This window comes from Aphelocoma coerulescens, chromosome 9, assembly GCF_041296385.1.
Source record: "Aphelocoma coerulescens isolate FSJ_1873_10779 chromosome 9, UR_Acoe_1.0, whole genome shotgun sequence".
Classification (NCBI taxonomy): domain Eukaryota; kingdom Metazoa; phylum Chordata; class Aves; order Passeriformes; family Corvidae; genus Aphelocoma; species Aphelocoma coerulescens.
In genome coordinates, this window is record NC_091023.1 from 10,761,042 (window position 1) to 10,786,409 (window position 25,368).

General features: G+C 36.4%; 1 protein-coding gene and 1 long non-coding RNA gene across 2 annotated transcripts in view; one reads left to right on the plus strand and one right to left on the minus strand.

Moving 5' to 3' along the window:
• The window catches only part of COL4A4 (collagen type IV alpha 4 chain), a 66,747-nt gene that overhangs the window by 40,951 nt on the left and 428 nt on the right, over window positions 1-25,368 (minus strand). Inside the window, exons 2-13 of the mRNA XM_069024023.1 lie at window positions 21,748-21,930; window positions 19,773-19,812; window positions 17,836-17,913; window positions 8,512-8,646; window positions 7,570-7,614; window positions 5,801-5,917; window positions 3,103-3,171; window positions 2,841-2,876; window positions 2,032-2,094; window positions 1,531-1,566; window positions 1,327-1,368; window positions 294-374 (exon numbers count right to left, since the gene is read on the minus strand). Coding sequence (XP_068880124.1) covers window positions 294-374; window positions 1,327-1,368; window positions 1,531-1,566; window positions 2,032-2,094; window positions 2,841-2,876; window positions 3,103-3,171; window positions 5,801-5,917; window positions 7,570-7,614; window positions 8,512-8,646; window positions 17,836-17,913; window positions 19,773-19,812; window positions 21,748-21,803 — 798 coding nt within the window. The 5' untranslated portion in view covers window positions 21,804-21,930. The remainder of the gene's footprint in view (window positions 1-293; window positions 375-1,326; window positions 1,369-1,530; window positions 1,567-2,031; window positions 2,095-2,840; window positions 2,877-3,102; window positions 3,172-5,800; window positions 5,918-7,569; window positions 7,615-8,511; window positions 8,647-17,835; window positions 17,914-19,772; window positions 19,813-21,747; window positions 21,931-25,368) is intronic.
• Window positions 2,101-14,662, plus strand: LOC138114515 (uncharacterized). Its single transcript, XR_011152664.1, has 3 exons — window positions 2,101-2,584; window positions 4,604-4,651; window positions 13,630-14,662. It is a non-coding gene; the product is annotated as an uncharacterized lncRNA (long non-coding RNA).

The following is a 25,368-nucleotide window of genomic DNA, read 5'->3' on the forward strand; positions in this document are numbered from 1 at the left end:
TAATCAAATTTGCCAAGATGACTGAAATACAATTTGCTAATGACAAAAAGCAAAGAAAACTAAAGCAAGGGCAGTATTTCTTTTCTGCATCAAGTTACTCTTCCCTTCAGGGAAGTAGACATGGGGTGTCCTCTCCTGAAAGCTTGTAGGATGGGTGCTGAACACAGGATTTTGCTGCAGCTGGTGTTTTCTTACAGAAAGACAGGTTTGTCTTATGCCATCCTTGCATAAATTACATCACAGAATTGTACTTGCCAAGTTGAGCACTGTAAAATACGATGAAAAATTAATACCTTTTGTCCTTTGAACAGCTGAGCTCCAGGAGGTCCAACTAACAGTGGTGACCCAGGCAGCCCAGGCAGTCCGATGTCACCCTGTAGAAGCCAAAGGAACAGCAGAGACATTCTGTTCCAAGCAGTGTTTCAGTGACACTCAGCTTGTTTTCCTTTCCTGTTTACTACAGCACTGTGTATTTCTGTACTCACCGAAAATGTACTAACTGCCTGCAGATAAAGGTTTGCACTGACATCTGTAAACTTCTTTACCATCTGCCCAGATGAGCAAGGTTGACAATCTAATCTATTCTCCTGAGTCATTAAAAATAATGTTACAGCTAAGGAAATAAATGAGAACTCCTGGCTCCTGCTCCAAATCTGCTGTGGAGATAGTAGTTACAGGACTGTCAAATGTCTTATGTGTACATACAGTCTCTCATATTCTAGACCAAAGCCTTTGAGCACAAGACTTTGGGAATGTGAAATGAAACTACTGATTTGCTATGGAAAGTTGTGTATATTAGACACTTGCACAAATTCTAAGAACTGACTGGACAAATTCATAGAAGAAAAATCAAATATTCCACATTGGTTCTATATATCCTGAGTATGCTAATATAGGTGGAGACTGGTAGAGGAACTATTTATTACGTGCTTGTCTTTTTCTTACACTCTTTCCTTGACATCTGTTCTGAACTTAGCAAGAGATGAGATTCAGGGACTGATCTGGTCCAGCCCCTGTCACTAAGAAATCACAAATGCTGTTGTGATTACCTAGGCATTATCTGTCCAGAATGTATGTAAATGCTAACTAACACTGATTGTTGCTTTTCAAAATCTTCAGAATATGCTTGATTCCTGCATACAGCTCACTAAAGGAATAATTTCTGCTCTGAATTAATTGATTCAGTAACTTGTATTACTACTTCTGTTCTAGCACAATTAGCAGGAGAGAAAGCCAAAAATGAATGGGTTCCAGGGAACCCAACAAGACTATATTATTCTTCTAATTCTGCAGCAATAATATATTTAATATTATTTGTTTTCTTACCGGCTCCCCCTTTTGTCCATCCACTCCAATCCCTGGATTTCCCTAATTGATAAAGAATATACACAGTTTCAGCATGATCAGAAAATTCTAACATTAGAGTTTATCAAGAAATGTTTCCAAAAAACTTGATAACAAACATTATGAACATTTCAAATACTTGTATAAATTATTATTTCACGAACAACTTCAGAAGTCATTACCTACCTGTTCACCTGGTAAACCAGGGTAACCTGGAATACCCTAAAAAGAGAATGAAGACAAGTTAACATGTCTGATTTAGAGACAGCTTGTTTTGAAAATTATTTCCTCTTGCCTGTAGGACCTAGAGGCAAAATTTTCTCTTGGGGTGTACCTATTCCAAAATGCAATTTACTTCACTTGGTCACTACTTTCAGGATGGCTGAACTCTGTTTTCCCCCTTTCCTGTCTCCCACAGGTGGTCTTGGGAAAAGGGATTAAGGAGAAAGCACTAGGAGCATTTCTCCATGACCACAGACTGCTGGGATGAAACATGTTCATGCAGACATGGGAAGGAACAACACATTCCTCAACTTCCAAACTCATAAGGTAAAGCAAACATTTATCTTATCAACTGCCTCAAAAGTTACTTTTAGGCTTGATTCACAATTAAGAAAAGTTCTAAAATGGGTAGACAAGAATGAATGCATATTTTAAGTCAAAGCTGTATAACTGTGGTGATCTTACAGGCAAGCCTGGATGGCCTGGGTATCCTGATGGGCCCATTGCACCTCTTGACCCTCTAGGTCCCTGGAAAAGATGGCAAAAGATCTTTTTGTGAACATAGCAAGAACTTGCCCTTTTCTACACAAAATGAGCCCCTCCAAAATGCCTCCATCCCTTGGACTCAGCCTACTGGCCACTGGATTCCACCCAGAATCTTACACCAGCTTGCACCATGCCTGAAACCTCCCTGTGACTAGAGCAGCCCAGCTCCAGTTTCTGGGTAATACCAGACAAGGCACAGTTATACATTATTAATGCATTGAGAGTACACTTTGTCAGCAATTGTGCTGCAGGTGTGGGGACTTGATACAGTTCATCAGTGAACACCTTTTTGAAGGGCATAACAAGAGGAACCCAAAGCCATAGAGTGTAATTCAGCAACAAAATTAAACTCTCTCTTCTTCTTGCATGTTCTTATGGTGAGGATATGGCAGAGTGCTACATCTTCTTGGGAGATCCTTCAGATACTGTAGAAGAAAGTGTCACATCTTGGATTTCATAGAGAAAATATTCCGTGAGTATCAGGGCATCAGCTGCTCCACACACAGCTAATGCTGGTGGGGACAGATCTGTTTCTGCTCCTTTTCAGCCAGCGTGAACTGGCCATGGGAACAGACTATACAGACTTAATGTTTCTCAGACTTTATTCTGGAATTTTGCTATTTAAGGCAGGCAGGGAGAAACTCCAATATTTCTTACCACACTAAGGAGAAAAAATTGAAAGATCTTCAAGACAAAAAGCAGGTACAGAATCCACTGACTGTACTTACGGGCATGCCAGGGGGTCCAGGATCACCTCTTTCTCCCTGTAATGACAATCGTTTAGCAAATGAACCAGCTCAAGATTTCTTGTGGGTATTTTCTAACTTTACAGATATTAAAATCCCAAACGATCTGTTATAGTTGTATATATGTTTTTAATTTCTTTTTTTTTGCACCAAGTTTTATTAACTAGCGTGGAGTAATGGAACAATTACATTTACCATATATGTTCTCCTACAACAGATGATTTTTTCACAATCATATACTTACTGGAGGTCCTTTTCCAAAACGTGAAATATACACTGAATTTCCTTTTTCTCCTTTTTGCCCCGGAATTCCCTTTAAAGAAAAAGAGTCTTTTAAAACATGATCCACTTAATGATATCCTACATTTCCATGGAGACTGTATGATAACTTCTCAGGCTGTGACTTTCTGGTGCCCCTACATCACAAGGTAATCCACTAGGATCATGAATGATCATTTTATCTAATAAAACCTTCTGTACAGTTGAGCAAACCAACCTCCCACATCTTTGGGACTCCTGCTTTGTTAAGGTGCTCCTTAGCACTTGGGTCCTTCAATTTTCTACAGTCTTCACAAATCTTGCCTTTAGTATCAATATGCCTTCTTTTTCTTTCAGGGAGGCAGTGTGTTTAAGTACTAGCCTTCTGCAGAAGTTCCTTTTGTGATTCAGAAGAATTGAGAGTGATACTGCATACAGTTAAAAAAATGAAAGTATGGACTGTATTAAATGCAAAATATTCACTATTTCCATCTATTAGGAAACCTGTTTCAGTCTATTAAAAAATCTGATACCTAAGAGCCTTGGATTTTAAAAACTAAGTTCCCATGGTACTTGCTGTGGGGTCCTTTATAAAACTCTGCTAATGGTAGCACCCTCAAAAACTCAATCTGACTCAATCTGCAGGAACAGATGATTTATTTTGCAAAATTTAATTGTAATGCTCAATTTACTGTTGAGAGCATGATATGTACATATCTGAAGAACAGATATATAAAGACGTTATTTCCAAAGTTTTTCCATTTGAAATCCAAATACAGTGGATATAATTTATGCAAGTTAACCACTTGACTAGTGAGTTCAATAAAATGGGACACTGTCAACCACTTTAAAACTGTACTGGTACAGTGTTCATGATATCCTAAACTGGCTGTCCAAATCCTGCAGTCAGAATGAAACAGGAAAGGTATTTCTCCCTGGAATGGTACAATAAAAGGAAGAATTACAGCTGCCTGCAGCTGATATAGCTACAGTAGACTGGATACAGGTTACAGGTAAACAACAGCTGCTAGGGAACACAATAAACAAATCAAAAGTTGTATTTATCTTCAGTAATTTTACATGTGGTCTCTTGTATAATAAAATATTTTCGTTAGATTCAGTTTGTTATCTTCTATGTGACTTAGGTAAGGCCTTACAAATAGAAATTACTTTCTTTATTTTCCAACAAGGCAAATGAAGTAAAGCCAATGAATATGCACACGGCATTAAATAAAATTATATAGGACAATGTTATAAATAAGAATAAGATAAAAATGTTGGCTGTAAAGTACAGTCAAGTTAGTACCTGATGCAACAAATAGATTTTAAAATAGGCAATCTGCATAGAGAGGTTGGAAGAGCATTCTTGCACACAAGAAAATATGGTTACTATGTGTTGTTTTTCTGGGTAGCTAAATTAATTTGCACTGGAATTTTAGTATGCATATCCAAGCCTACATGCCTATTGTGTCTCCCTGTTTTTGTAGGTTGCAAATACTTTTCTAGGCCTTCAAAAGAGCATGCTCCTGAAATTGGTAAGATTTGTGCTGTATTTTGTCCCATGTCTCAATTTTCCTTTATGTCATTTAGGTAATTAACATAAAGTAAAACTATTTTGAAGGTCATAGTAAGTAAGAAAATACAGGTGAAATTAGAGTTTCAGCAGAAGTAATGAGTTACTTTCAGAAGTATAACAAATGAGGTTATTAGTAAGTTTTTTATCATGTTGTGTATTTCATAGCATTTATTACAAGTCCAAGATTGAAACTGTGTATTACTCTAATTGCTTTTATCTTTAATAACATCATTACATTCTGGCACCCTCTCCACATTTTTCTAGTGGCTGAATTCAGCATTTTATTTAGCTCTCACTAAACACATTTGATTTTTCATGTAAAGTGCAGTTGTTTTTATTGTTTTACTTAGAAAATTTCAGGGAAGCTGTTAGACCAACTCATCAGCTCTTATTCATTCAGAACTAAAACTTGTTTCCACAAAAAGTCAAAGACTGGTGACTAGATCTGTTCAGCAAAATTTCTTTGGAGCTACAGTAATTTATATCCCTTACTGACATGAATCTCTTTATCTGAAGTAGTCAAGTACTGCTAACACAGCTACTTAAACATATTTAAAGTGCCTTCCATTTAACAGCAAAAATAAACACATATTAAAGTGCTAATTTCAAACATTTTAACTGTGAAATAATCTCCGCATATACAGATATATACCCAGGCAAGACTAGGAGTGCACAGAGCACATATGTGTAAAAAAGTGGTACAAAATCTTAGAGTATAACAGGACTTAGGCTTGTTGAACCTTCCACTTATTTTTAAGTTACCTCATGCATGTCCCTACTAGTAATACTTTTAAGAAATTTCAAGTACTGATGAATGGCATGGTGGTTTCAAGCTACTCCTTCTCAGCTGCTGTGGTTACATTCTGGGGAAATAAGTCAGAATTTAACTGTCAAGGCAGCTGTATGTACTTCAAGGATATAGGAGCTTATTTCACATTCAAGCTTAATCTGTTAAGGCAGTGTGTTTCACTCCCATTAACCTGAGTAAGAATGCTGGGGAATTCCCTGTGCAGCACTGTAAAACTGATGCCATAGTTTAAGAGTAATTTTAAGAGCTGTTAGCTTGGAGAGGAAATGCACGTGTACAGTGGGAATGCCTTTCACATACATAAGGACCTCTTGGTCCTATATAACCGTTTTCGCCTGGAAATCCTGGGTCTCCCCTTGAGCCATTGCAGCCATCCAAACCATGCTTGCCTCTGGGTCCTTCCCTTCCTGGGAGTCCCTGAAAGACAGTTTAATATTGATTAGAAATACACCATGATTAATGGGGAATTCTTTTTAAATTAACAGAACAGTTCAGAAACAAATGTATCTCAGATCTGAATCAGATGACATCTCAGAGTGATCCTGGTTTCATACTCTTTTGCATTAGAAATGTTTTCTCTTCTGAATAGAATTTTTTGTGGTGTAGAACAAATTATGTAAGTATTTTGTTTATTTGGGTTTTTTGATGCATAGCAAATATAACAGCTACAACACTGCTTAAGAGGACCAGACTGTGTTTTTCCCTTGAGTGAAAAAGTAATGTCTGTCTTCTCAGAGAATACAGACTCTTTGCTCTCTAGCAAAGAGTCTTTCTTGTGGCTGTAAAGCTGGAAAAAAACCACAAAAGCCATCTCAAGCAGCCTCATGTTTTTAAATCATTAGGAAAAAACAAGGAAAAATGGGACCCAGCTTGACTCAGGCACACAGTAATCACAGAGACAGTGATTTTTCTAACCTAGCAAGAGCTAACCAGTGTCCATATAAGGATTAGTTCTACTAAAAATTAGGAACTGGACGATGAAAACAATGAGATTTTTCTTGGAATGATATTCCTGTTGGAGACAAAAACGGTTTTTCACAGAATTAAAGATTTTTGTTAGGAAAAAATATTAATTTTGACTCAAAATTATTTTTTGGGGGGCAGTCTGAAAAATCATCAAGAAAGTATCCTGGTCATTTGCCTGAAATGCTTTTGTCAATTCTGCCTTTTTCCTGTCTGTAAATTCTTCATTCTAATTTGTGGACACTGTTTTTAAATTAACATTTTTTGCAAAAAAAATATACATTTTTTCGGAACACTTTTTTTGTGCCAAATTTTGGCCTTGTGACCTCTACATTATCAGACATTTTGGCAGCAGTCCCACTATCAAATGTGGACAGCTGACAAGCAGATGCTACAACACCCACTCAGCTCTTCGTTCTGTTTTCACTTTCAAAATTCAATGTTTTAACTTTGTTTGATCCATATGAAACTAGTAACATCACAGGAATTCAGTTCTAGTAGAGTATTTTGAAAAATGCTGTATCTAGATATTATTTCACCAATTTTCACACTGAAGAAGACATTCGTAAAAATATATAATCACATCCTTATAAAGATATATTTAGGACCCACTGTGCTTATTCAGTCCTTATTTAGGTTAAAATTACTGGACTCAGTGGTTGGAGTTTTCTTGCAAAAGGACTACCAGCAAAAATGAGAATGAACAAAAACCAGTGCATCATTTGAGATATTTTCAGAGATGTTAAGAATGCAACAAGGAGACCACAGTCTGTTAGAGAGCCTGAGAAAAGAAATACACTGCTTTCAAGCCTAGCTCTGACACATGCTACGTGGCCACGGGTAGTCTCTGCCTTCACTGCCCCACTCCTGCATGAACATTCTGTACCTACCTCATTGGGATTTGGTGGCATTTATTATCAATAGTAAACACAGTTTAAGTTAACCTAGTTATTTTACATTTTTGCAGAACATGTAACTCTGTGAGAGAAATTATATCAATAAGTATAAAGCCAAACAATTTAGTTAATTTATTATTCTGTTATAGGATTTGCTATTAATTTATAGGAACTGTAATTTTTATAAAGAAATATTTGTTTAATACGTACAGGAACACCATCTAAACCAGGAAATCCTGGGACTCCAGTTGGCCCCTAAAAACAGGTGATATGAAAAAACAAAGTTGATGAAGTCATTAACTCTTAAAAAGAATGAAAAACAAGAATATGTAGTACTATACAGCAAGAAACAAAAAAACAGTCTTGTTTGACATATGAATCAAAAGCCATAATTTTCAGAAATTAAGTATCTGAAAAAACTTCTATGGGCTTAGCAGAAGACTAGTGCCAATAGTTACCCATGTAACAGATGGTACAGGACAAATGTCTATTACTCAATAGCCATTCATTCTCCAAAGATTATAAAATTACAGAGAAGGGGAACTTGACTGTAACTTATAAAATATTTCTGTCCGTAATTTCACAATCCTGCTCCTGTTTTGATACTACCAGCAGCACAATTTTTGCTTACAGCATTTACATTTCAGTTGTGCTAGATACTGACATTAGTGATTTCACTCACCCTCTGAGATCAGTCAAATTAGACCATTAAAACTAATATGAAGTACTAAGACCAAGGGATTTTACAGATATGAAAAACAGGAATCTGAACTGCAATTTATACTCTCTTAATGGTAATAAAATTCTGTTTAGTGCAGTGCTTTTAAAAGCACCATACTGCTCCCTCCAGCTCTGCATTTCTACACCTTCTTTGAGGTTAAGGGGATGACACGGTATGTGACAATCAGAGTCTGTCTAGTCATCTTATTTTATGTCTTCTGACGATTCTAATTTTGCAATCCACAGCAAAAAAATCTCCTAAAATATTTTTTCAAGAATTAATTTTCTGTAATTAACTTCTGTGAGAATTTTGTGTGAGCAAGAGTATAGTCTGGCAAATGCTTTTTTGGTCATTCAGGTTCTGTTTCACTTATCAACATTTAACATTACATACTGTATACACCTAAAAGAGCTGTGTGTGGTGTTTCCTACCTTATCACCATTTTCTCCAGCTGGCCCAGGATGCCCATTCTCACCTCTCTGTCCTTTCTCCCCTGGCAGACCAGCTGGTCCTGTAGATCCCAAGGGCCCAATTGGACCTTGAGCTCCCAGCTCACCAGGCTGACCCTGAAAAGAGTCCAAAGTGAATGACTACTGCTGTAAACTCCACAGCAATTCAGAGCTGACTCTGTGGATAAAACAAGGCTTACAATGTATAAATATTCATGACTCAAAACAGCTGCTGGACAGCCTGCAGAACTGTCCCATGTGTTAGGTGCTGTAGGAACATGACCTTCAAGTTTAACAACTTGCTCAAGGGGATAATTTCTTTTCACCTTCATCAGATCTCCAAGACCACCTCTCTGAGATGCCTGGGATAAACTGCAAATCTTCCTGGCTCCACCAATATAAGTATCACCTTTTGCAAGCCTAGGACTCCAATGAGCATTGTGTTTTCCCACCAGAAAAATGAGGACTCATTTTAGACAAAGAGACTTTGTACACAATTAGAACAAATCAAGAGAGTTCCCTCTTTCAAGTCTCGATATGCCAATTATCTTAAGTTTTTCTAGCTCACATTTTTCATAATCACTCTCATATCCCAGTGCCTCATTTAAAACATGTGAAGTTTCCTGGAGAAAAAAAATAATAGTCATTAGCCAACATATTTACAAAAAGTATCAATTTTAATAGACTGTGTTAAAATGGGTTGGGAGGTTGAAGAATGTAACTTATCTAAAAAAGGCTCTAAATTGAGTATTTGTACCTTCATTACCATACAGATGATCTTCACAGATTTTATTAAGTTTTCCAAGGTAATATCTATTCTCCTGAAGCAAAATTACTTCCCATGCCAACTGGATTTTTCAGTTTATAGCACTGGTGTGGAGTTGTTTCAGATTTGTTGCAGTTTTTGTTCTGTGATGCTAAACACATATTCAATCATAGATTCAAAGTGCTGAATAAAGCAACCTTTCTAATCAGGCTTCCCATGTGAGCTGTCTACACTTCCACCCTACAAAAATCTAAGTATTTATAGGACTTTATTTCTCTTACTCATCTTTTTCATTTAATATCATTATCCTTGTTTACCTGTAACTTGTTCTGTTTCCAAACTGAAAACTGTTTTGCTTTCTTTCCAGTTTTCATTCATTAATTATAATAAAGTATTATAACTATAATTAATTATATTAGTTATATATAATATATAATCAATACATAGTTAGTAATTTATTATTGTATAGAATTATTATAATTAATTATAATACAGTATTTTAAAAGAGAGCAAAATGGATCCCCATGCATTCCTGAGAAAACCATATGGCTTTAGGACCACTTGAAGGCAGTAAAAGATATTTCAGTATTCACAGAAATAAAACACTATATCCTTATTTCTATGAATGGATTGAAGGAAAAAAAATATGGAAATGAAAGATTTTAAGAAGATATGTAGCTTCAGGAAACAAAAGAACTGAATGCTTGCTTCTCAGTGTAAACTTTTCAGCAGGCTGAATCTGTCTGGACAAAATCTTCCTTTGTGAATTACATGCAGGGACCTAAGCCTCTTTTTATTTATTTTCTAATTGTCTTTTTAAAATCACTGTGATTTGACAGTCGGACAAGAAGTGAAAAAACGTATGGTATGCATCATTCAATCAAATCAGCAAAGCAACAGAGAAGATAATTTACTACATGTTTGGACAGGAACATACTGTAGGTTTATGCCACAGTGGAAGTAGGACTGGATGATCACTGGCCCTTAAGCTATGAACAGGAACTTAGTCCAGAGGCTAGGAAGAGAAGTTCTACACTTAGAAATAAGGACTACCTGAAAAAAGAATCCTCATATGACCCATGTTCCATTTATCTTTACTTGCTCCTCTCACTTCAATCTTGATCCTGCTTCCAGAGAAGTCACTGGCAAAAATTCCAGGGCAGAATCAGCATGTTGTCTTCTCTAACAGTTACAATATTCTTGATACCAGAATTTGAGCAGTGTAAAGTATTATGCAAATTAAGGGCTCCTGGTATTAAAAGCTGATGATTCTGCATCCTTGTTAACAGTGAATGGACAGTCAGGATTCTGGGTGTTGAGTGTTTGCTTGCATGAACAGTTGCAGCCTGTCTACCAGCAGTGCCTTGCACATTCTCTGTTAGAATGAATTTATTAATTGAATTACTTTTAAGGCAGCTATTATGCCCTTTAAATACTTGACTGAAAAAAAGAACTGGACAACCATGTTAGTTAAAGCATAATTTTGAGTACAAGTGAAATGAATGAAACCAATAATAAAATACAACTGTTTGAACCATTAACTTTACTGGAAGTGGTATGGCTTTTTAGTACTCTAAACTAGCTATCACCTTGCAAATGCATCATTTGTCAACAAGAAAAGAAAAGCATAAGATGTTTTGCACTAATTTTTTCATGTCTTTGTCTTTTAATGCATTTTGTTGACAACAGGTTTCTGCACCAACTTCAAGATTTTTAATTAATAGTGTATATGCTCTGCCTTCAAGAGTTGAAAGAGAAAATTTTCAAAACATGTTATATCCTCTGGACAGTTAAGAAACATGATTTTTATTGCACTCAGAAAAAAAGCTGAGACACTGTAGGCATTCTACAGTAGTTATCATAATTAACAAATAAACACTTCCAGGACATGTAGTCCTTTAGGTTGATGAAATGTCTTCATTTGCTGCTACCCTGTGAATTTAATTGACTCCATGGTCTTCAGTGGAAGGTAGTGAAGTCATAGAACAGAGTCACTGAATTCAGAATTCACAATGGGTTTGGCAGCTGATACAACTTTAGCATGCCATGTGAAGCTGATGGATTCGCTCTCTTTCTTTCAGCTCAAAGACTGATAATGACTGGGAGCTTTGTTAAGACCAAACTGATACCATGTCATAACATCTATTATCACATCTATTATTTGTGCCCATCCAATGTGACTACCACAGCATTACAGTCTCAGGACAGCTGTAAAAATAAAGAGGATGAAGGTAGTCATGCTCATGTGGAAATGACAAATTAGCTCAGATAAAATGAACAGAATATTATGCCCGCTCTGCCATCTGATGCCAATAAATTCCTCTAGGTTTTCAGTGCCTTGTTAATTGTCTAGGTCAGGAACTACCCATGCCAAGACTACAATCTGTTATTTTAGCATATCCTGGGCTTGACCTGCAGTAAGAAATTGACTTTAGGCAAAACAAGGCTATATTTTTTTTTAATTAACTATGCTTCCCAAGACTAAGACTGCAAATACTTCAGAATCATGTAACAAAACATTTAATACTGTTTGGAAAAGGCAATGGCCAAGGTTATCTGGAATTACTTTTTTTTTGATGCCTGAGACTGAAGAGTACCTGATTTTGAGAGTGCCTTAAGCACTTAACTCTCTCAAGTACAATGTTTTAAACGAGTCTTAATTAGAAATAAAAAAACTTTGTGCTACTTGAGTGAATTCTGTCTTGCTTCTTACTATCAATAAAGTCAAAAGCATCCCAGTTATTGCCTTCAATTAGGGCAGTACCCTATGTTACAGGCTATGGAGATATACCAGTGATATGTGAAATGCACTTACCTTCTGTTCATAAGAACAAAATTGAAAATGCCCAGCAACTCCACACAGATTGTAGGCAAATAATACAGCAACCCTTTCCACTGTGGACTGGTCTCTGGCTTGTGACTGTAACCAGTCTTTCTCATTTCACCAGGAGCAGGACAGAGCAAGGAAGGAAAGTAAAGCAGTCTCTGGGCATGAGAGGAGTGCTCACAAAGGCATTTGGAGAGATGTTTTATTTTGTAATTTGCTTAGTGAGGTGGGGGCATCCACTGCTACTCTAAGCTCCACCCATGTCCTCTCCCCTTTTGGAAGAGCTGGTCAATTACAAAGCAAAGCCACAGTTCCAGGGCTTGGAGGGGTGTCCATTCTGGGAAGATTCTACTCCTCACTGTGTAAGACTGGGACCAAGCTCATTTTCACTGTAAGTCAAGGCTCAAAAAACCCCAAAACAAACCCTCTTCTAAATATAAACTTAGATTAAGATGAGATAAATCTGGAAATCATACAATTTGGCATTAAATCCAGTCTCTTGTCCTTAATAGACCAAATTAGATAATTTCTTTTTCATAGCTTTTTAGCCAAGTAAATGGAGTAATAATACTTAGAGCTTGAGTTTTCATTGAATGGTTTGGGGTGGAAGGCATCTTAAAGATCAAGTAGTTCCAAACCCCCTGCCCAGTAGAGCAGGTCACTCAAAACCCCATTGAACCTGGCCTTGAACACTTCCACAGATGGGGCAGCCACAGCTTCTGTGGGCAACCTGGGCCAGGGCCTCACCACCCTCACAGTAAAGAATTTCTTCCTCATATCCAACCTAAACCTAATCTCTTTCAGCCTGAAGCCACTATCCCTTGTCATGTCACTACAGGTACTTGTAAACAGTCTCTCTCCATCTTTCTTGTAAAGAACATCTGAACCATGCTGTAAACTACTGGAAAATTTGGCAACTTCTCATCATATTTTTCAATGATATAATATGCTACAGGAACAAAATACCTGATGAGGCAGCTTAGTATTCACGGTGATATTTCACAGAAGCAAGACAAATCATAATGAAGTGCTGAAAACATTATTCACAATGTATACTTGGGTTTGCGTTTTAACCCTGTGGGACTATGAAAAGAAGAACTATCCAATAAGCCAGTGGGTGTCACTGTTGTGTTAAACAAACTTAACAAATTATAACTTAGCACTGAAACTCTTAATTGCTAATGGCTGAAAGCAGAGAGCTACAAATAGAGCATCATAGACCACAAATAATTAACATCAGATTAGCTAATAAAATAAAATAAAATAGAGTTTTGCTCTGAACCATTTTATTAAAACAAGCCACCGATAAAAAAGAATGGTTTTGCAGAGTTTTATCTTGGTTGATGTGGAAAAGCTTGGCAATCTGCAGCATTTTCAGTACAGTAGGACAGGGGAACCAAAAGTATTAAGAAAAGAAAATGCTCAAGAACAAAAGGAGGGATAATTTAAAGAGATCAAAACTTGAAAAATTTTTAAAATGTCTAATATGAAAAATGCTAATTTACAGATGCTGTAGCTGGGCATCCTATACGAAGAACAACCTCAAAGAGACCTTACAGTGATTGGTATTATTCTCCTTACAGACTGGAGTGGTTCTGTTCCTATTCCACATTCTGGTAAGCAGGATCCATTCCCTACCACTTCAAATCCTAACTTCTGGAGTCAGAGAACTGCCTATTCCTCTGCCCAGTTTAAAAAAAAAAAAAAAAAAAAAAAAAAAAAAAAAGTGTGGTCTGCTTCAGATATAGATTTAGAGGTCTCATTTCTCTGAGTCTGTTTTACAGAAAAACATAATATGGCTCTCAGTGAATGTAAGTGAAATGCAAAAGAGATGTTACAGAAATGTATAACTGATCTCAGGAATCTTCTGCTTTAAAACTTACAACTAATGTACTGGGAAAAAAATTATCAACAGGTAAGAGGCAAATAATGGGAGAAATCTGGATTTCCTCAGATGCTAGTGTACATATATCTCTGATAGTGGATTTGAGACCAAGTAGAAGGATTTTACATATTTATTTCCTGAGTGTGTAACTTGGAGATTCAAATACAAGTACTGCATATTCCATGTGAATGACAGACTGACACTGCATACTGACATGCAAAAAAAGTGTGGTTTGATAAATGCCTCTTACTCCCCAAAACAGGCAGAATTTGCACAATTTTCACAGTTAGAACATTTAAAATATGTTTACACTGTGCTGTAAATTGAACTCACATAACCCATGGAACCTACTAAGGGAATTTGGCAACTCACAAGATCTACTGGGGAGATGTTACAAGAGAAGCAGTGCCAGAGGACTGACTTACTCACAGGTAACTTTCCTCATTCTTACCCCAGGACGGTGCATTCTTGCCCTGCAGTGACTGACTGATATCAGCTGACTTCCTAACTTACCTGTGACACCCAAGTGACTCAGCATCTCTTGTGAATGCTTACTGCTTATATCTGAAATGTCAGAAAGTGTAAAACCCTCCTCTTAGATGCTGCATTCTCCTCTACACTAGGACAAAAATAAGCCTCTTGCTTCATCTGCAAAAGAACGAACATTGGTCCTGCTGAGTTATATTTATTATTCACTTTGATCCAGGCATTTCACATGATCCCATAGAAGCCAGAGCAGGTTGGGTCATGAATAGATGCTTGCTTCCCAAATCTACTTAACTAAAAACAAAGCCAACGGAATTGAATAGGATCAAACTCTGGGGTCAGCACAGGACAGGTTTACAATCGGTCAGTGCTAACTGCAAACATTTTTTTTAACTATCTAAATTCTATTAGAGCAGCCAGCATTTTTGGAAGCCTGTGATACAACACTGCAGGAGTTTTCTAGGAAACAACTTTCCAATGCAGAAAATGAGGATGAAATGGTGGAAAGGTTTTATTATGTCTCTAATGAAAATTGAAATCACAGACTTTATGGCCTACTAAAAAGGAAGAGGGGGGAGAACAGAATCTAAAAAGTCATGTACTGGCATATATACTTTCACCAATGATGTTTTGCCTCATTTATCTGTTCTACAGTTCTGAAATCTCTAGGTATGGTACCATACAGTATGGGCAAAGAGATTTAGCAGCACATTTTAATGGTGTTCTATGGAAGAAAGAGTCCTTTTGAGTTGTGACATAAGATCAAAAGATAAACAATATAATGCAAGACTAACTCTAACAAGATTGTAATCCCAATTGAACAGAAGTCAAAATTTCATTGTGATGTGGACAATTGTAATGATATACTACCAGCAGTAGTGACTAAAATGTTTTTTCAGACAGTGATTTCTTGCTAATGAATAGGAGTGCAAATCTATTTATTGCACAGACTTACATATGGTTGAGAGAATTTAAAAGGATGGGTACACAAGCTCTTCTAAAACCCAATAGAGTGACTGATGTATAGATATAACGGTTTTATTTAAATATTTAATAGAAGTTCAGCTATTTGCTTCTACTTTTCTTTAAACTTGCCCAGTATCAATACATTCAAGTCTGGTCACTGCAGTTTCATTTTCTTATTCCCATGGTCAGCTTTTCCGTAGATAAAACCTCAGTTATCATTATCATGTCTACTTATAATGAAGAAGGCTTTTGATGTTGAAATTTAAAATATTTTCAAATGGGCAAATAGAAGGAAAAGTCGTAATACCAAAAGTTCTGAATATTTAGGCTTGTGTACTGTACAGTGCCAGAGGCTTTTAATGATCATTTATTTCTTAAACTTTCAAGACAGGATTGAGAAAGATGTAAAACTCTGAGGAACCAGACTCAGAGCAGGATTCAGACAGAAAAGCAGATAAAGCAGATGTTTTACATTCTAGGAAGCTAGCAATAAGACAAACAAATCTTTTATTTTGTAATGAGATGTCTCCACAAAAGCTCAGAGAGCTTTGCTCAGAGAGCAAAGTTAGTGTGTCAGAGTGTAAAAGCAGAACACAGCAAACTTTAAAAACCAAAAGAACTGTAGGATGAAAGACAAGATTAACTAATCCTATAGAAAATTATTCATCACCATATATTAGTATAGAAAACATGTGCAGTAATCTATGTGAAGCAGTGTTTAGTTAAGCCATATTTCATGTAGGGTCTGAAGAATACTTTTGTTTCTAGCATATGGATTAATATAATTGACTACACTAAATATATATTCATATTACATTGGAGATACTTTGCCCATTATTCATCAGGGTACATGTACATCCTTATTTCAGAGCTTTTTCAGAAAATGGTACAATTCTCAGATTTATTTTTTTTTTTGCAAATTTACATTTGCAAAACAACAATAAATTTATTTTGAAATATTTATTACACTTCTATTTGGCACTTAGGTCCAGTTCCTTGGAATTATTTAGAAATCTAACTGCAAATGCATGAATCATAGTACAGTTTACCTGTGAGGAGGATACCTTAGGAAAGAGCCAGAACAACTGCAGGAGGTGTTTATTATTGACTGATTATGGGCATGTAATTCAGAACTTCCAGGCTACTGAATGAGAACCCAAATCAGGGGAATTCCCTCTAGTTTGAAAGTCAGTTGTTTTTAAATGGCACTTCAGATCAGGTTTTTGGTATCCAAAACAGTCTATTCAGTAGCACTGAGAGACACTGCAGTGGTACCAGTCAAAATACTGTTCCTGGGATGCCCTTTGTTAGCACAGTGTTACAGAGATATACGCATCCTAGGCCTCTATTATGAAAATCCTACAGCATGGGGGACTTTCACATAGACATAATCCTGGAGGATTAGGATAGGATCCAAGGACACCAGGGCAGTGATCATGACACAGCAAAGCGTGCAGCTAACTGCAGAAGCACAGGAAGAAAAAGGTGTGTCTTGCTTTTCTGGCAACTCAGGTTGTACACAAAGAAATGGGGCATGTGGCTCTTCCAAAACTGATCCACCATGTTCAAGGTTTCTAAACCTAAACTTAACCATTAGTACTTTGGTAGAAAACAATTTTCATCACTGACAGTTTTTCAGTTGATCACCAATCAGGACATACATACATACACATATGTTTCTAACTTTTTAATATATATATGTAAGTTTTTTCCTCACACAACATTTAAATTATTTGCTATCTCTATATAGAGATGTATTCTGAGAAAGAACAGCCAAGATAAAAGTCTTCACAGGACATATTTTCATTAACAATTAGCAACATGCACAGTTACTAATTTTAGCATGTAATGTGAAAATGCCTTAGAGTTGTTTTATAATTATTCATAAGACAAAGACAATTCAGATTTTTTTAAAGTTAGTATCTTAAGTGAGTAAAATAAAAAGTCTGCAAACATTTTCAGAGTCACCTAAGCCAAACAAGAAATAACTAAGTTCTCAAAAAACTAGAGAATGGCATGGACATTCTCTCTTAACCAGCCTCTTATTAGAAAACAAGCATAGATTTCTATACTTTAAATGTATTAGGAATTACATCTGTCTAACTCCTAGAGTGATCTCATAGAATCCTTAATACAAAAAAGGCAACATAATTAGTACCAATCCAGTTTACAAAGTTCTTTACAAACAATCTTAACTTTCTTCAGTGACAGCTGTACTTGATACCAGTGAAAGAATTATGCTAGTTTGTCAGAGGTGTTTCTGTCTGAATTTTGGTTTAGTGATTTATCAACCATGTTGGTTTTCAGGAACAACAATGTGCACAAAATGAACAGTATTTACAACAGTAATTGTCATTCATTCTAATCATCACTTACCCTTGATCCTTTTTCTGGAAAGCACCGACAAACTGAACAATCCTGTCCCCCACATGGATCAATATATGCATATCCTCCCTAAAAATTATAAGTTTATGGATTTATCAATGCACAACAGACAACAATTACTTCATCAAATATTGTCAGCTGGACATATTAGCTAATTAGAGGATTTTCAAGGCTAAAGATCTCTCATCAACTTACCAAGCTGGCAAGGTAGAAGCAATAAGTAAAAGCTTATTACTGTTGCTGTAGAAGGTGGAAGATCTTAACTACAAGTTATGTTACATAACACTAAGTATTACAGCCAATGTAACTTAGGAAACCAGCTGCACCCAGAAATACATTTTAACAGAATCAGAATTTTATTTGCAATAATGTGAAATTTGTAACCCATCACATTATTTTATGAGATTGTTTAACTACAATGAAATGATAAAAGGCAAAACAAGGTGAAGGAGCAAGAAGTTCATTCAGACATAAAATCTTGAATTTAATTCTTGTCTATTAAGTGAAACAAAGTATACACATGGTGTAATTATGCATTGCCTACTATGAATTTACTTATTTCTTGTATTAAAAATTTCTGTTATTGTCCTCTTAATAGCAAAGAAGTAACTGTTTTGTTTCATCAAATTGCAATGAGAAAAAAAAATATTCAAGGGGAAATGAAAACACGACAAAATGTAAATTCACTAGATTTTCTGTGTGGTAAGTGAACATGATTTCATTATTCATTTCTATTTCCCCAAATGTAGTAATAAACACACATCATATGCACTTACAAACTTAGTTGGAATGTCCACTAAATAACATTATTTTTTCAGTAAAACTGTAAATTGTAAAAGATATTTTTAAAAATATTTTAACAAGGAAGTAAAAGATTTAAGAATAATGTAGGTAAACAAGTAAATGGTGATAAAAAAAGTATTTCCTTAGTGTGGGTTTTCATTATTATCAAGGTCAAGATTGTTTTGTTACTGGTTTTAATATCCAACAGAACACTAGAGGCTCATACTTCAATGTTTCAAGGAGTAAACACTGACAAATATTAGATAAGGAGGAAAAATTCTGTTCTATCTATAACATTTTTAAAATATCTGGAATTCCCAAACCTCAGAACAAGAGGGTATGATGGTCTCTTTCACAGACAACTTGTCTTTCACACACTGCACTTCCCATGAAATTGCTAATCCACTCCACACTAGTCTCTCACCCAGTTGTTAGAATCTTACCTCTCCTGGAATGTCAATAGAATACAAGTTTCCAAAAACAGAACTCTTACCCTTTCTTCTGATTGAACACATTTATTTTTTAAAAATATGTCCATTTTCAACATAAAATAAAAAGGCATGAGTTTGAGAATTAAAAAAAAAGCCTCTACAAAAAAGAGCTTCTAAATATTTGAAAGAATACAAAGAGGATGGACTTGAAAGAAGTTTCAGTGAGGGCATTACAAACATGAGGGTTATATGAAGGCCAGTACAGAGAAGATAATAAAGTAGATATTGAAACTATATTATATGTGAAATTTTGGCTTCAGAGTGATGGGAATGTCCATGGAAACCAGTTTAAGATCTAAGCTAACATAGAGAGCAGAGCTTGAAAGCTAGAATTGACATGTGCCCTAATGCAGAACCATCAAAGAGACTTTATGAGGAGGTAGACAGACTCAGTGAACAAGGAGGGTTTTCTACATGCAGCTTTCCAAAAGCACCTAAAGATGCCAGAATTAGAATCTAAGAAAATCCAGAGCATAAAACTGCAAAATAGATAAGCTGAGTAGCAGAAAGGAAAGTCAGAATTGCAGAAATACAGAAAGGAACATCACAGTTTCCCCACAGAACTAGAGATCATTTTGGTGCATTTGGTGTTACTTGTTTGAACTGTACCATCCTATCGCTCACCTCTCTAAAGCAAATATTGATGTCACTTACCCCATCAATTTCTTGAGTGGAAAAAACAATCAGTATCCACCTGATTTAAAAGAAAAAATTAAATTAAAACTAAACTTATGACATCAAATCTTCCCAAAAATTTAGCCTGTAGAAAGTGAGAAGTGATCAAGTGAACACACGATTAAGTCCTGTTTGGGGTGCCTATATAGTATTTTTATAAGGGGTACACACCATCAAGAAATGGCCAGCCTGTGCTGTAAATATTTGTCTTTTTGGATTTGTGAGACTGAAGACAGACACACAGGCATGAACGAGAGTACGTAAAAGTCCTTACAACTCCCCCTTGTAAACCTATTTCCAATCCCACAATTACAAAGGGCTAGAGAGGAACCATTCCAGACAGAATTCTCCATGGACACCATGAAGTGAAGTCTGAGTAGAGACGGGGATGATCTGCATCTACCCTAAAATGAGTTAGCTGGTGCTGTTTTCTTTTGCTCAGAGAGGGAAAGAGAAAGCAGAGCACAAAGCCACATTCAGAACAGCCACATGATTCCAGAGCAGCTGCTGGGGAAGCCCAGCTCCATGCTAACCATTGCTAGTGATGGATTGTAAAGTTGGAAAAAAAAAAAAAGGATAAACTAAAATTAAAAGTTAGCTCAAAAATTCTGCAGCAATACAGGAAATAAACATTGTTTTTAATTATTATTAATGCTAATATTACTTTTACTAAGAGCTAAGGTGCTTACTCATTATATGAAAAGATAAATTAGACACAGCCATAGCATACAGACTGCTGTGTACTATTCTACAGGCTACAGTGAAGCCTATTTCAAAATTACTCCAACTTTGCAAATATACTAAATTTTACTAAATGGGCATTTAGTAAAATTCCCTATTGAGATCAACTTCTGTTCTTTCTTTGTTAGTCATATGGTCAACTCTTAGAAGCACTAAGAACTGTGCCAGCAAACCCCCAATTACTCTCCCTGATTATTCATAGTTTAAACTGGAAATAATATAACCTGTATATGCTCTGATATTTACTGATAAATTCAATACTGAAAGCATTAACATGTTTTAGCCATTTATGTACATTTACTCCATATACTTTTTACACCTATGTTGCCTGCTACTCATTTTCAAATACAGATTTTACTGAAACAAAATATTTATGAAAATAATTAGTAGCAACCGAAGACAGAAGATGCTGTCCCTTGCTAAATATGAAATGAAGGACTGATTAAACAATGTGAAACTGCCAGATGATCAGCTACAGCAGTAAATGGTGGAGAAGTCTTCTGCATACCAGTGGTTCATTGTTTAATGCATCAAGTAAGTTCGTGTTGGAAGGATTTAACTTCACAGGAACACTTCAACCAGGTAGCCGATAATACTGTTGCTTTGTTCTGTGATTGTTAATAATTTAAGGCCACTTTTGCTTCAACAGACAGTCCCTGCAAATATTTATTCCCATACCAAAGTTGACCAGCTGTGAGTTATTTTTTATTTAGGAAAACACGAAGTTCTCATGAAGCTTTTGCACAAGTGAAATAGAAATCTGATTATGTTTTTCTTGATACATGGTGCTGCAGTCCCCCCTTTTTCCAGCCATATACAGCAGGCATGTGTTTACCAGATTCTCCGCCTTTTCCAAAACTCTTGCCTCCTGAAGCCAGGTAGATGTTTCCTATGTAACTGACTCAGCAGAGACTGTTAGCGGTAAATCAGTCACAAATAATGCAGAAAGAAGGCAAGAAGAGCTGCCTTGGAGAGACTCAGAATTATAGTTCCTGTTTCCTACTACTTAAATAGCATAGAGCCTGAAATTTAAGTGGTATAAACTTATAAACCGGTAATTAAACTCAAATACAGTAAATTATCACACAGGCTTATCAAATTTATGACAGGCCACAAATTATTTAACTGCTGATTTCTTATTACTGTTAAATTGATAGCTAAGAATATATCTCAGTGAATCTGGTTAAAAAATGTAGTGATCTGTAAAACTCACCAGGCAGCTGTGATAAGCCATTTAATCCGTTCAAATGAATCCTTTGTTAATGCCATTCCTGCTGATTGAGGATTTGTATATGCAGCACTTTTTTTTTCTTTAAATGGCAGGTCTTCTCTTTCCTTCTGTTCATGGATGGTCTATAAACACTGTTCCATAATGGTGTTGTTTTCCCCTCTGAACCTGTTTATATTAAAATATACATTAATAATTACTGGATAACCAAAAATAAGTCTTAACCATTTATCTGTGTTACACGGCACAGCTTTGTGTTGGCACTACATTATGTTCTTCCTATTCAAGCCACATTTTATTTTATCAGCAATCCAATTATTTCAAGGGGACTATAATGAAACTGCAGATCAACATAAAAAGGGGTACAAGATTTCAGCCTAGAAAAGATAGTCTTCATTCTGTGTTTAAAATAATGAACAAAGAGCATCTTGCATCATTATTTCATAAAAAGCTTTCATAGCCACCATTTTAGTTAAAGGCATTAAGACAAAAGATGCAACACCTATCTATAGTAAAAAACCTAATGAACCTTAGAACAAAAATCCTCAAGAAAGTATTTGCTATAGTTTTAAGACCAGATTTAGCAGCAGCAGCTTTTGCAAACTGAGCTGGACCAATCTGTGCCAGAATCTGAGCAAAGGAGGACCACTCTGAATGCAGAATAAGCCATATGCATTTTCATCTAAGAGTTCTACCCATATGTATGGACAGATGACAATCATTACCTAGAGATTTTTACCTTTATTTTTAGATCATTTTTTCTACAGATTTTACCAGGATTTAGGAAGCTGGAAGGTCTGTGTGCAGGACTGACCAGTGGCCTCCACAATCCCACACAGTCAAATTTTGCATACATAAATTGCATACATAATACATAATTTGCATACATAGTGCATCCCTAACCTATGACTTATGTCCAACAGCAGTTTTATGTGCTGCTCCAACCTTTTTGTAAACCCAAGCTTCACAAATCCAGAGACATGGCCAGGTCATGTACAAACTTTTATATCTCCCAAATGAAAAAAGAAGCTGCAATCCTTTGTAATATGGCACGTCTGGCAAATGAGTCACACTGGTTATTTCAAACTGAGGGTTTAAGAGGGGCTTCTCCTAGGTTAGCACAGATTATCACAGGCTTCTGCTTTTTAGTGCTCCAGTATTCCAAATGTGGGGAAATAATTTTGAGGAGACTGAACACTGACTAGAGTGAATGGACAGGGGTTTGCCTCCTTTGGAGAAGTCTCCTGAGTAGGCAAAGACAGTCCGCTCCTGAGCAAGGAGTAAGGATGTGAAGTGCAGCAAACTGGCTGCTCTCTGATAGCTGTTCAGGCAGCAGCCACGTGTTTGTTAAACATGTAAGGGTACAGTTCCTGAAACACTACTATATTGCTTTCTATTCTTTAGATAGTGTGGCATCTTTTTACCCAGAACTAATCTATAAATAATACTGACTCCTGTGTGTATGCACAGTATATCCAAATCCCACAGTATGAAGAAGAGACTTTGTAAGCTGCTGTGCACTAACTGGTGAATAAATAGCCTAAAGGCAGCCAATCCATGCTGCAAGATCACTCTCTACATGTATTGTACAGTACTCCATTCATCTGTCAAATTCTTACACTCTTGCTGTGCCCTAGTTCCCCATCTGTAAAAAAAGAAAAAAATAACAACATCCCTAATAAAAAAATAATATTCCAACAGCATTCCTACCTCACTGATTTTTTACATTAGTAAATTAAACAATATAAGCAAAATTGTGAGGCAATACAATATTGCAGGGACTGATTGCCTTGAATGGAAAGTCCAAGCCAGTCATAAAGTGTTAAACTTTGCAGAAATGTGTTCCTGTTGCCCACTAGCCATCTCATTATTTAATTATCAAAACAGCTTCTGAAAATTAAGAAGAAAATAAAAAGGAAAATTATATTTGGTACATTTGCTTTGTATTAGCAGTGAAAGTTTTATTTTCAGATTAAAATCCATTTTCATCCAACTGATTGACACAGTTTAAAATAATACTTAATGCATGAGTGGAAGACTTGCAACCCTCTGCTTATTATTTTGTCACAGCTATTTAAACCCCATCGTTTTCCAAACAAGTTGAAGTGTTCAGTAGCTAATACAGTAACAGAAAGAATACAAGGTGTTGTCTAGATTGATGTGTCAAATTGTCACGTTTTATGTTTTTGAAGCAATCACAACAGTTACCTCAATAAAATATACCCAGGACAGCACACTCACTGCCACCAAAGGAATAGGTTTCATATGAGATCACCAAACCTCACCTCAGCCTCAGAAAGAAGAAGGGGAAAAGCTGGCACTATAACATAATCTAGATGTTTACTTTCTAGACAAGAATTGAGAAGCAAGAAAATTTCATTCCCAGTAACTCTGCTAAAGACCGTGGAACACGAGCTATAGTTTGAGGCAGACACACAGCTACAGATATTGAGATATAAAAAATTGGAGCAGTCCTAACTGTATTCTCATTACATCCAAAGGAACCAATCATGTGCTGGGGCACTCTGCATAGAAATTGTAATAATTTCAGAGGACTGATCACCATCTTCCACTGTAGTCTCTATTGCTCTGACCTCATTGTCTCATAGACAGGTTCTGCACCTTTTGTTTCGACTTTTGTATAAACGAGTGTCTACTACCTTCTCTCTAACACCAGTACTTCTCATGTTAAATTCCACTAGTGGATACTGTTTCTTCTACATGGTCACCATCAATCTGGCCAGAAAACGGGGGAATTCTTTTCCTTTCTCTCCATACCTTGCTGTCTATACCAGCTTGCTCTCACAGATGTTGGATATTTTAGAGTCAAGTTGTTTTAACATGATTCTATGTACAAGATATTTGGTACTGAAGATAATGCTCACCTATTCCCGAGGCATGTTCTTACTAGTAGTACCAAACTTTTTGGAAAAGTAGCTTCTACTAACCAGTTTTCACAGCAGATTTCATAGGTTGACAGTATGGTCTACTGAATGGAGATCCAGCTCTACTCTTGTGCCTGTCAGAGAAGCTGTTTTACAACATTCTGTGGCTAGCTTTCTGCTCATGAAAGCCTTTAGATTTGTATTTCATGAGTACTCCTAGATGTATATACACATATAATATACTTGCTTTTGCTGTATCACTTCTAGTGCTAAAAAAACCTGTAATGTGGGATTTCCTGTACAGCATCCATGAACACTACAGACAAGGCAAAGTTGCTGTGGCTGGGACTGCCAACATGCTTTCTAAGTTTGCATCTTTTCAAAACAGCACTTTATTTGGTGAAAGGTTACCTTGAGCATGCAGCACTTCTGTCAATAACATAAATGTGGTAAACTTTACACATTGCCAACACTACATCACAATTCCATTCGCCAAAGCTTTGTATCATATTACGTGGAAACCCTGGGGAGAAACATTTCTCGCTGCTTTCCATTTATGCGGTGGGGCATAAATCCCTCTGGGAGTCTCCTCTGTCTTATTAAGAAAACGCTCGAGGGAGCGGAAAGCGTTGCTGAAGGAACTCCCGTCCGTGCCCGGGAGCGCTCCGGCAGCGGCGGGATGGCCCTGGGGGCCCCGGGTGCTGCCGCCGCCTTTCCCGGT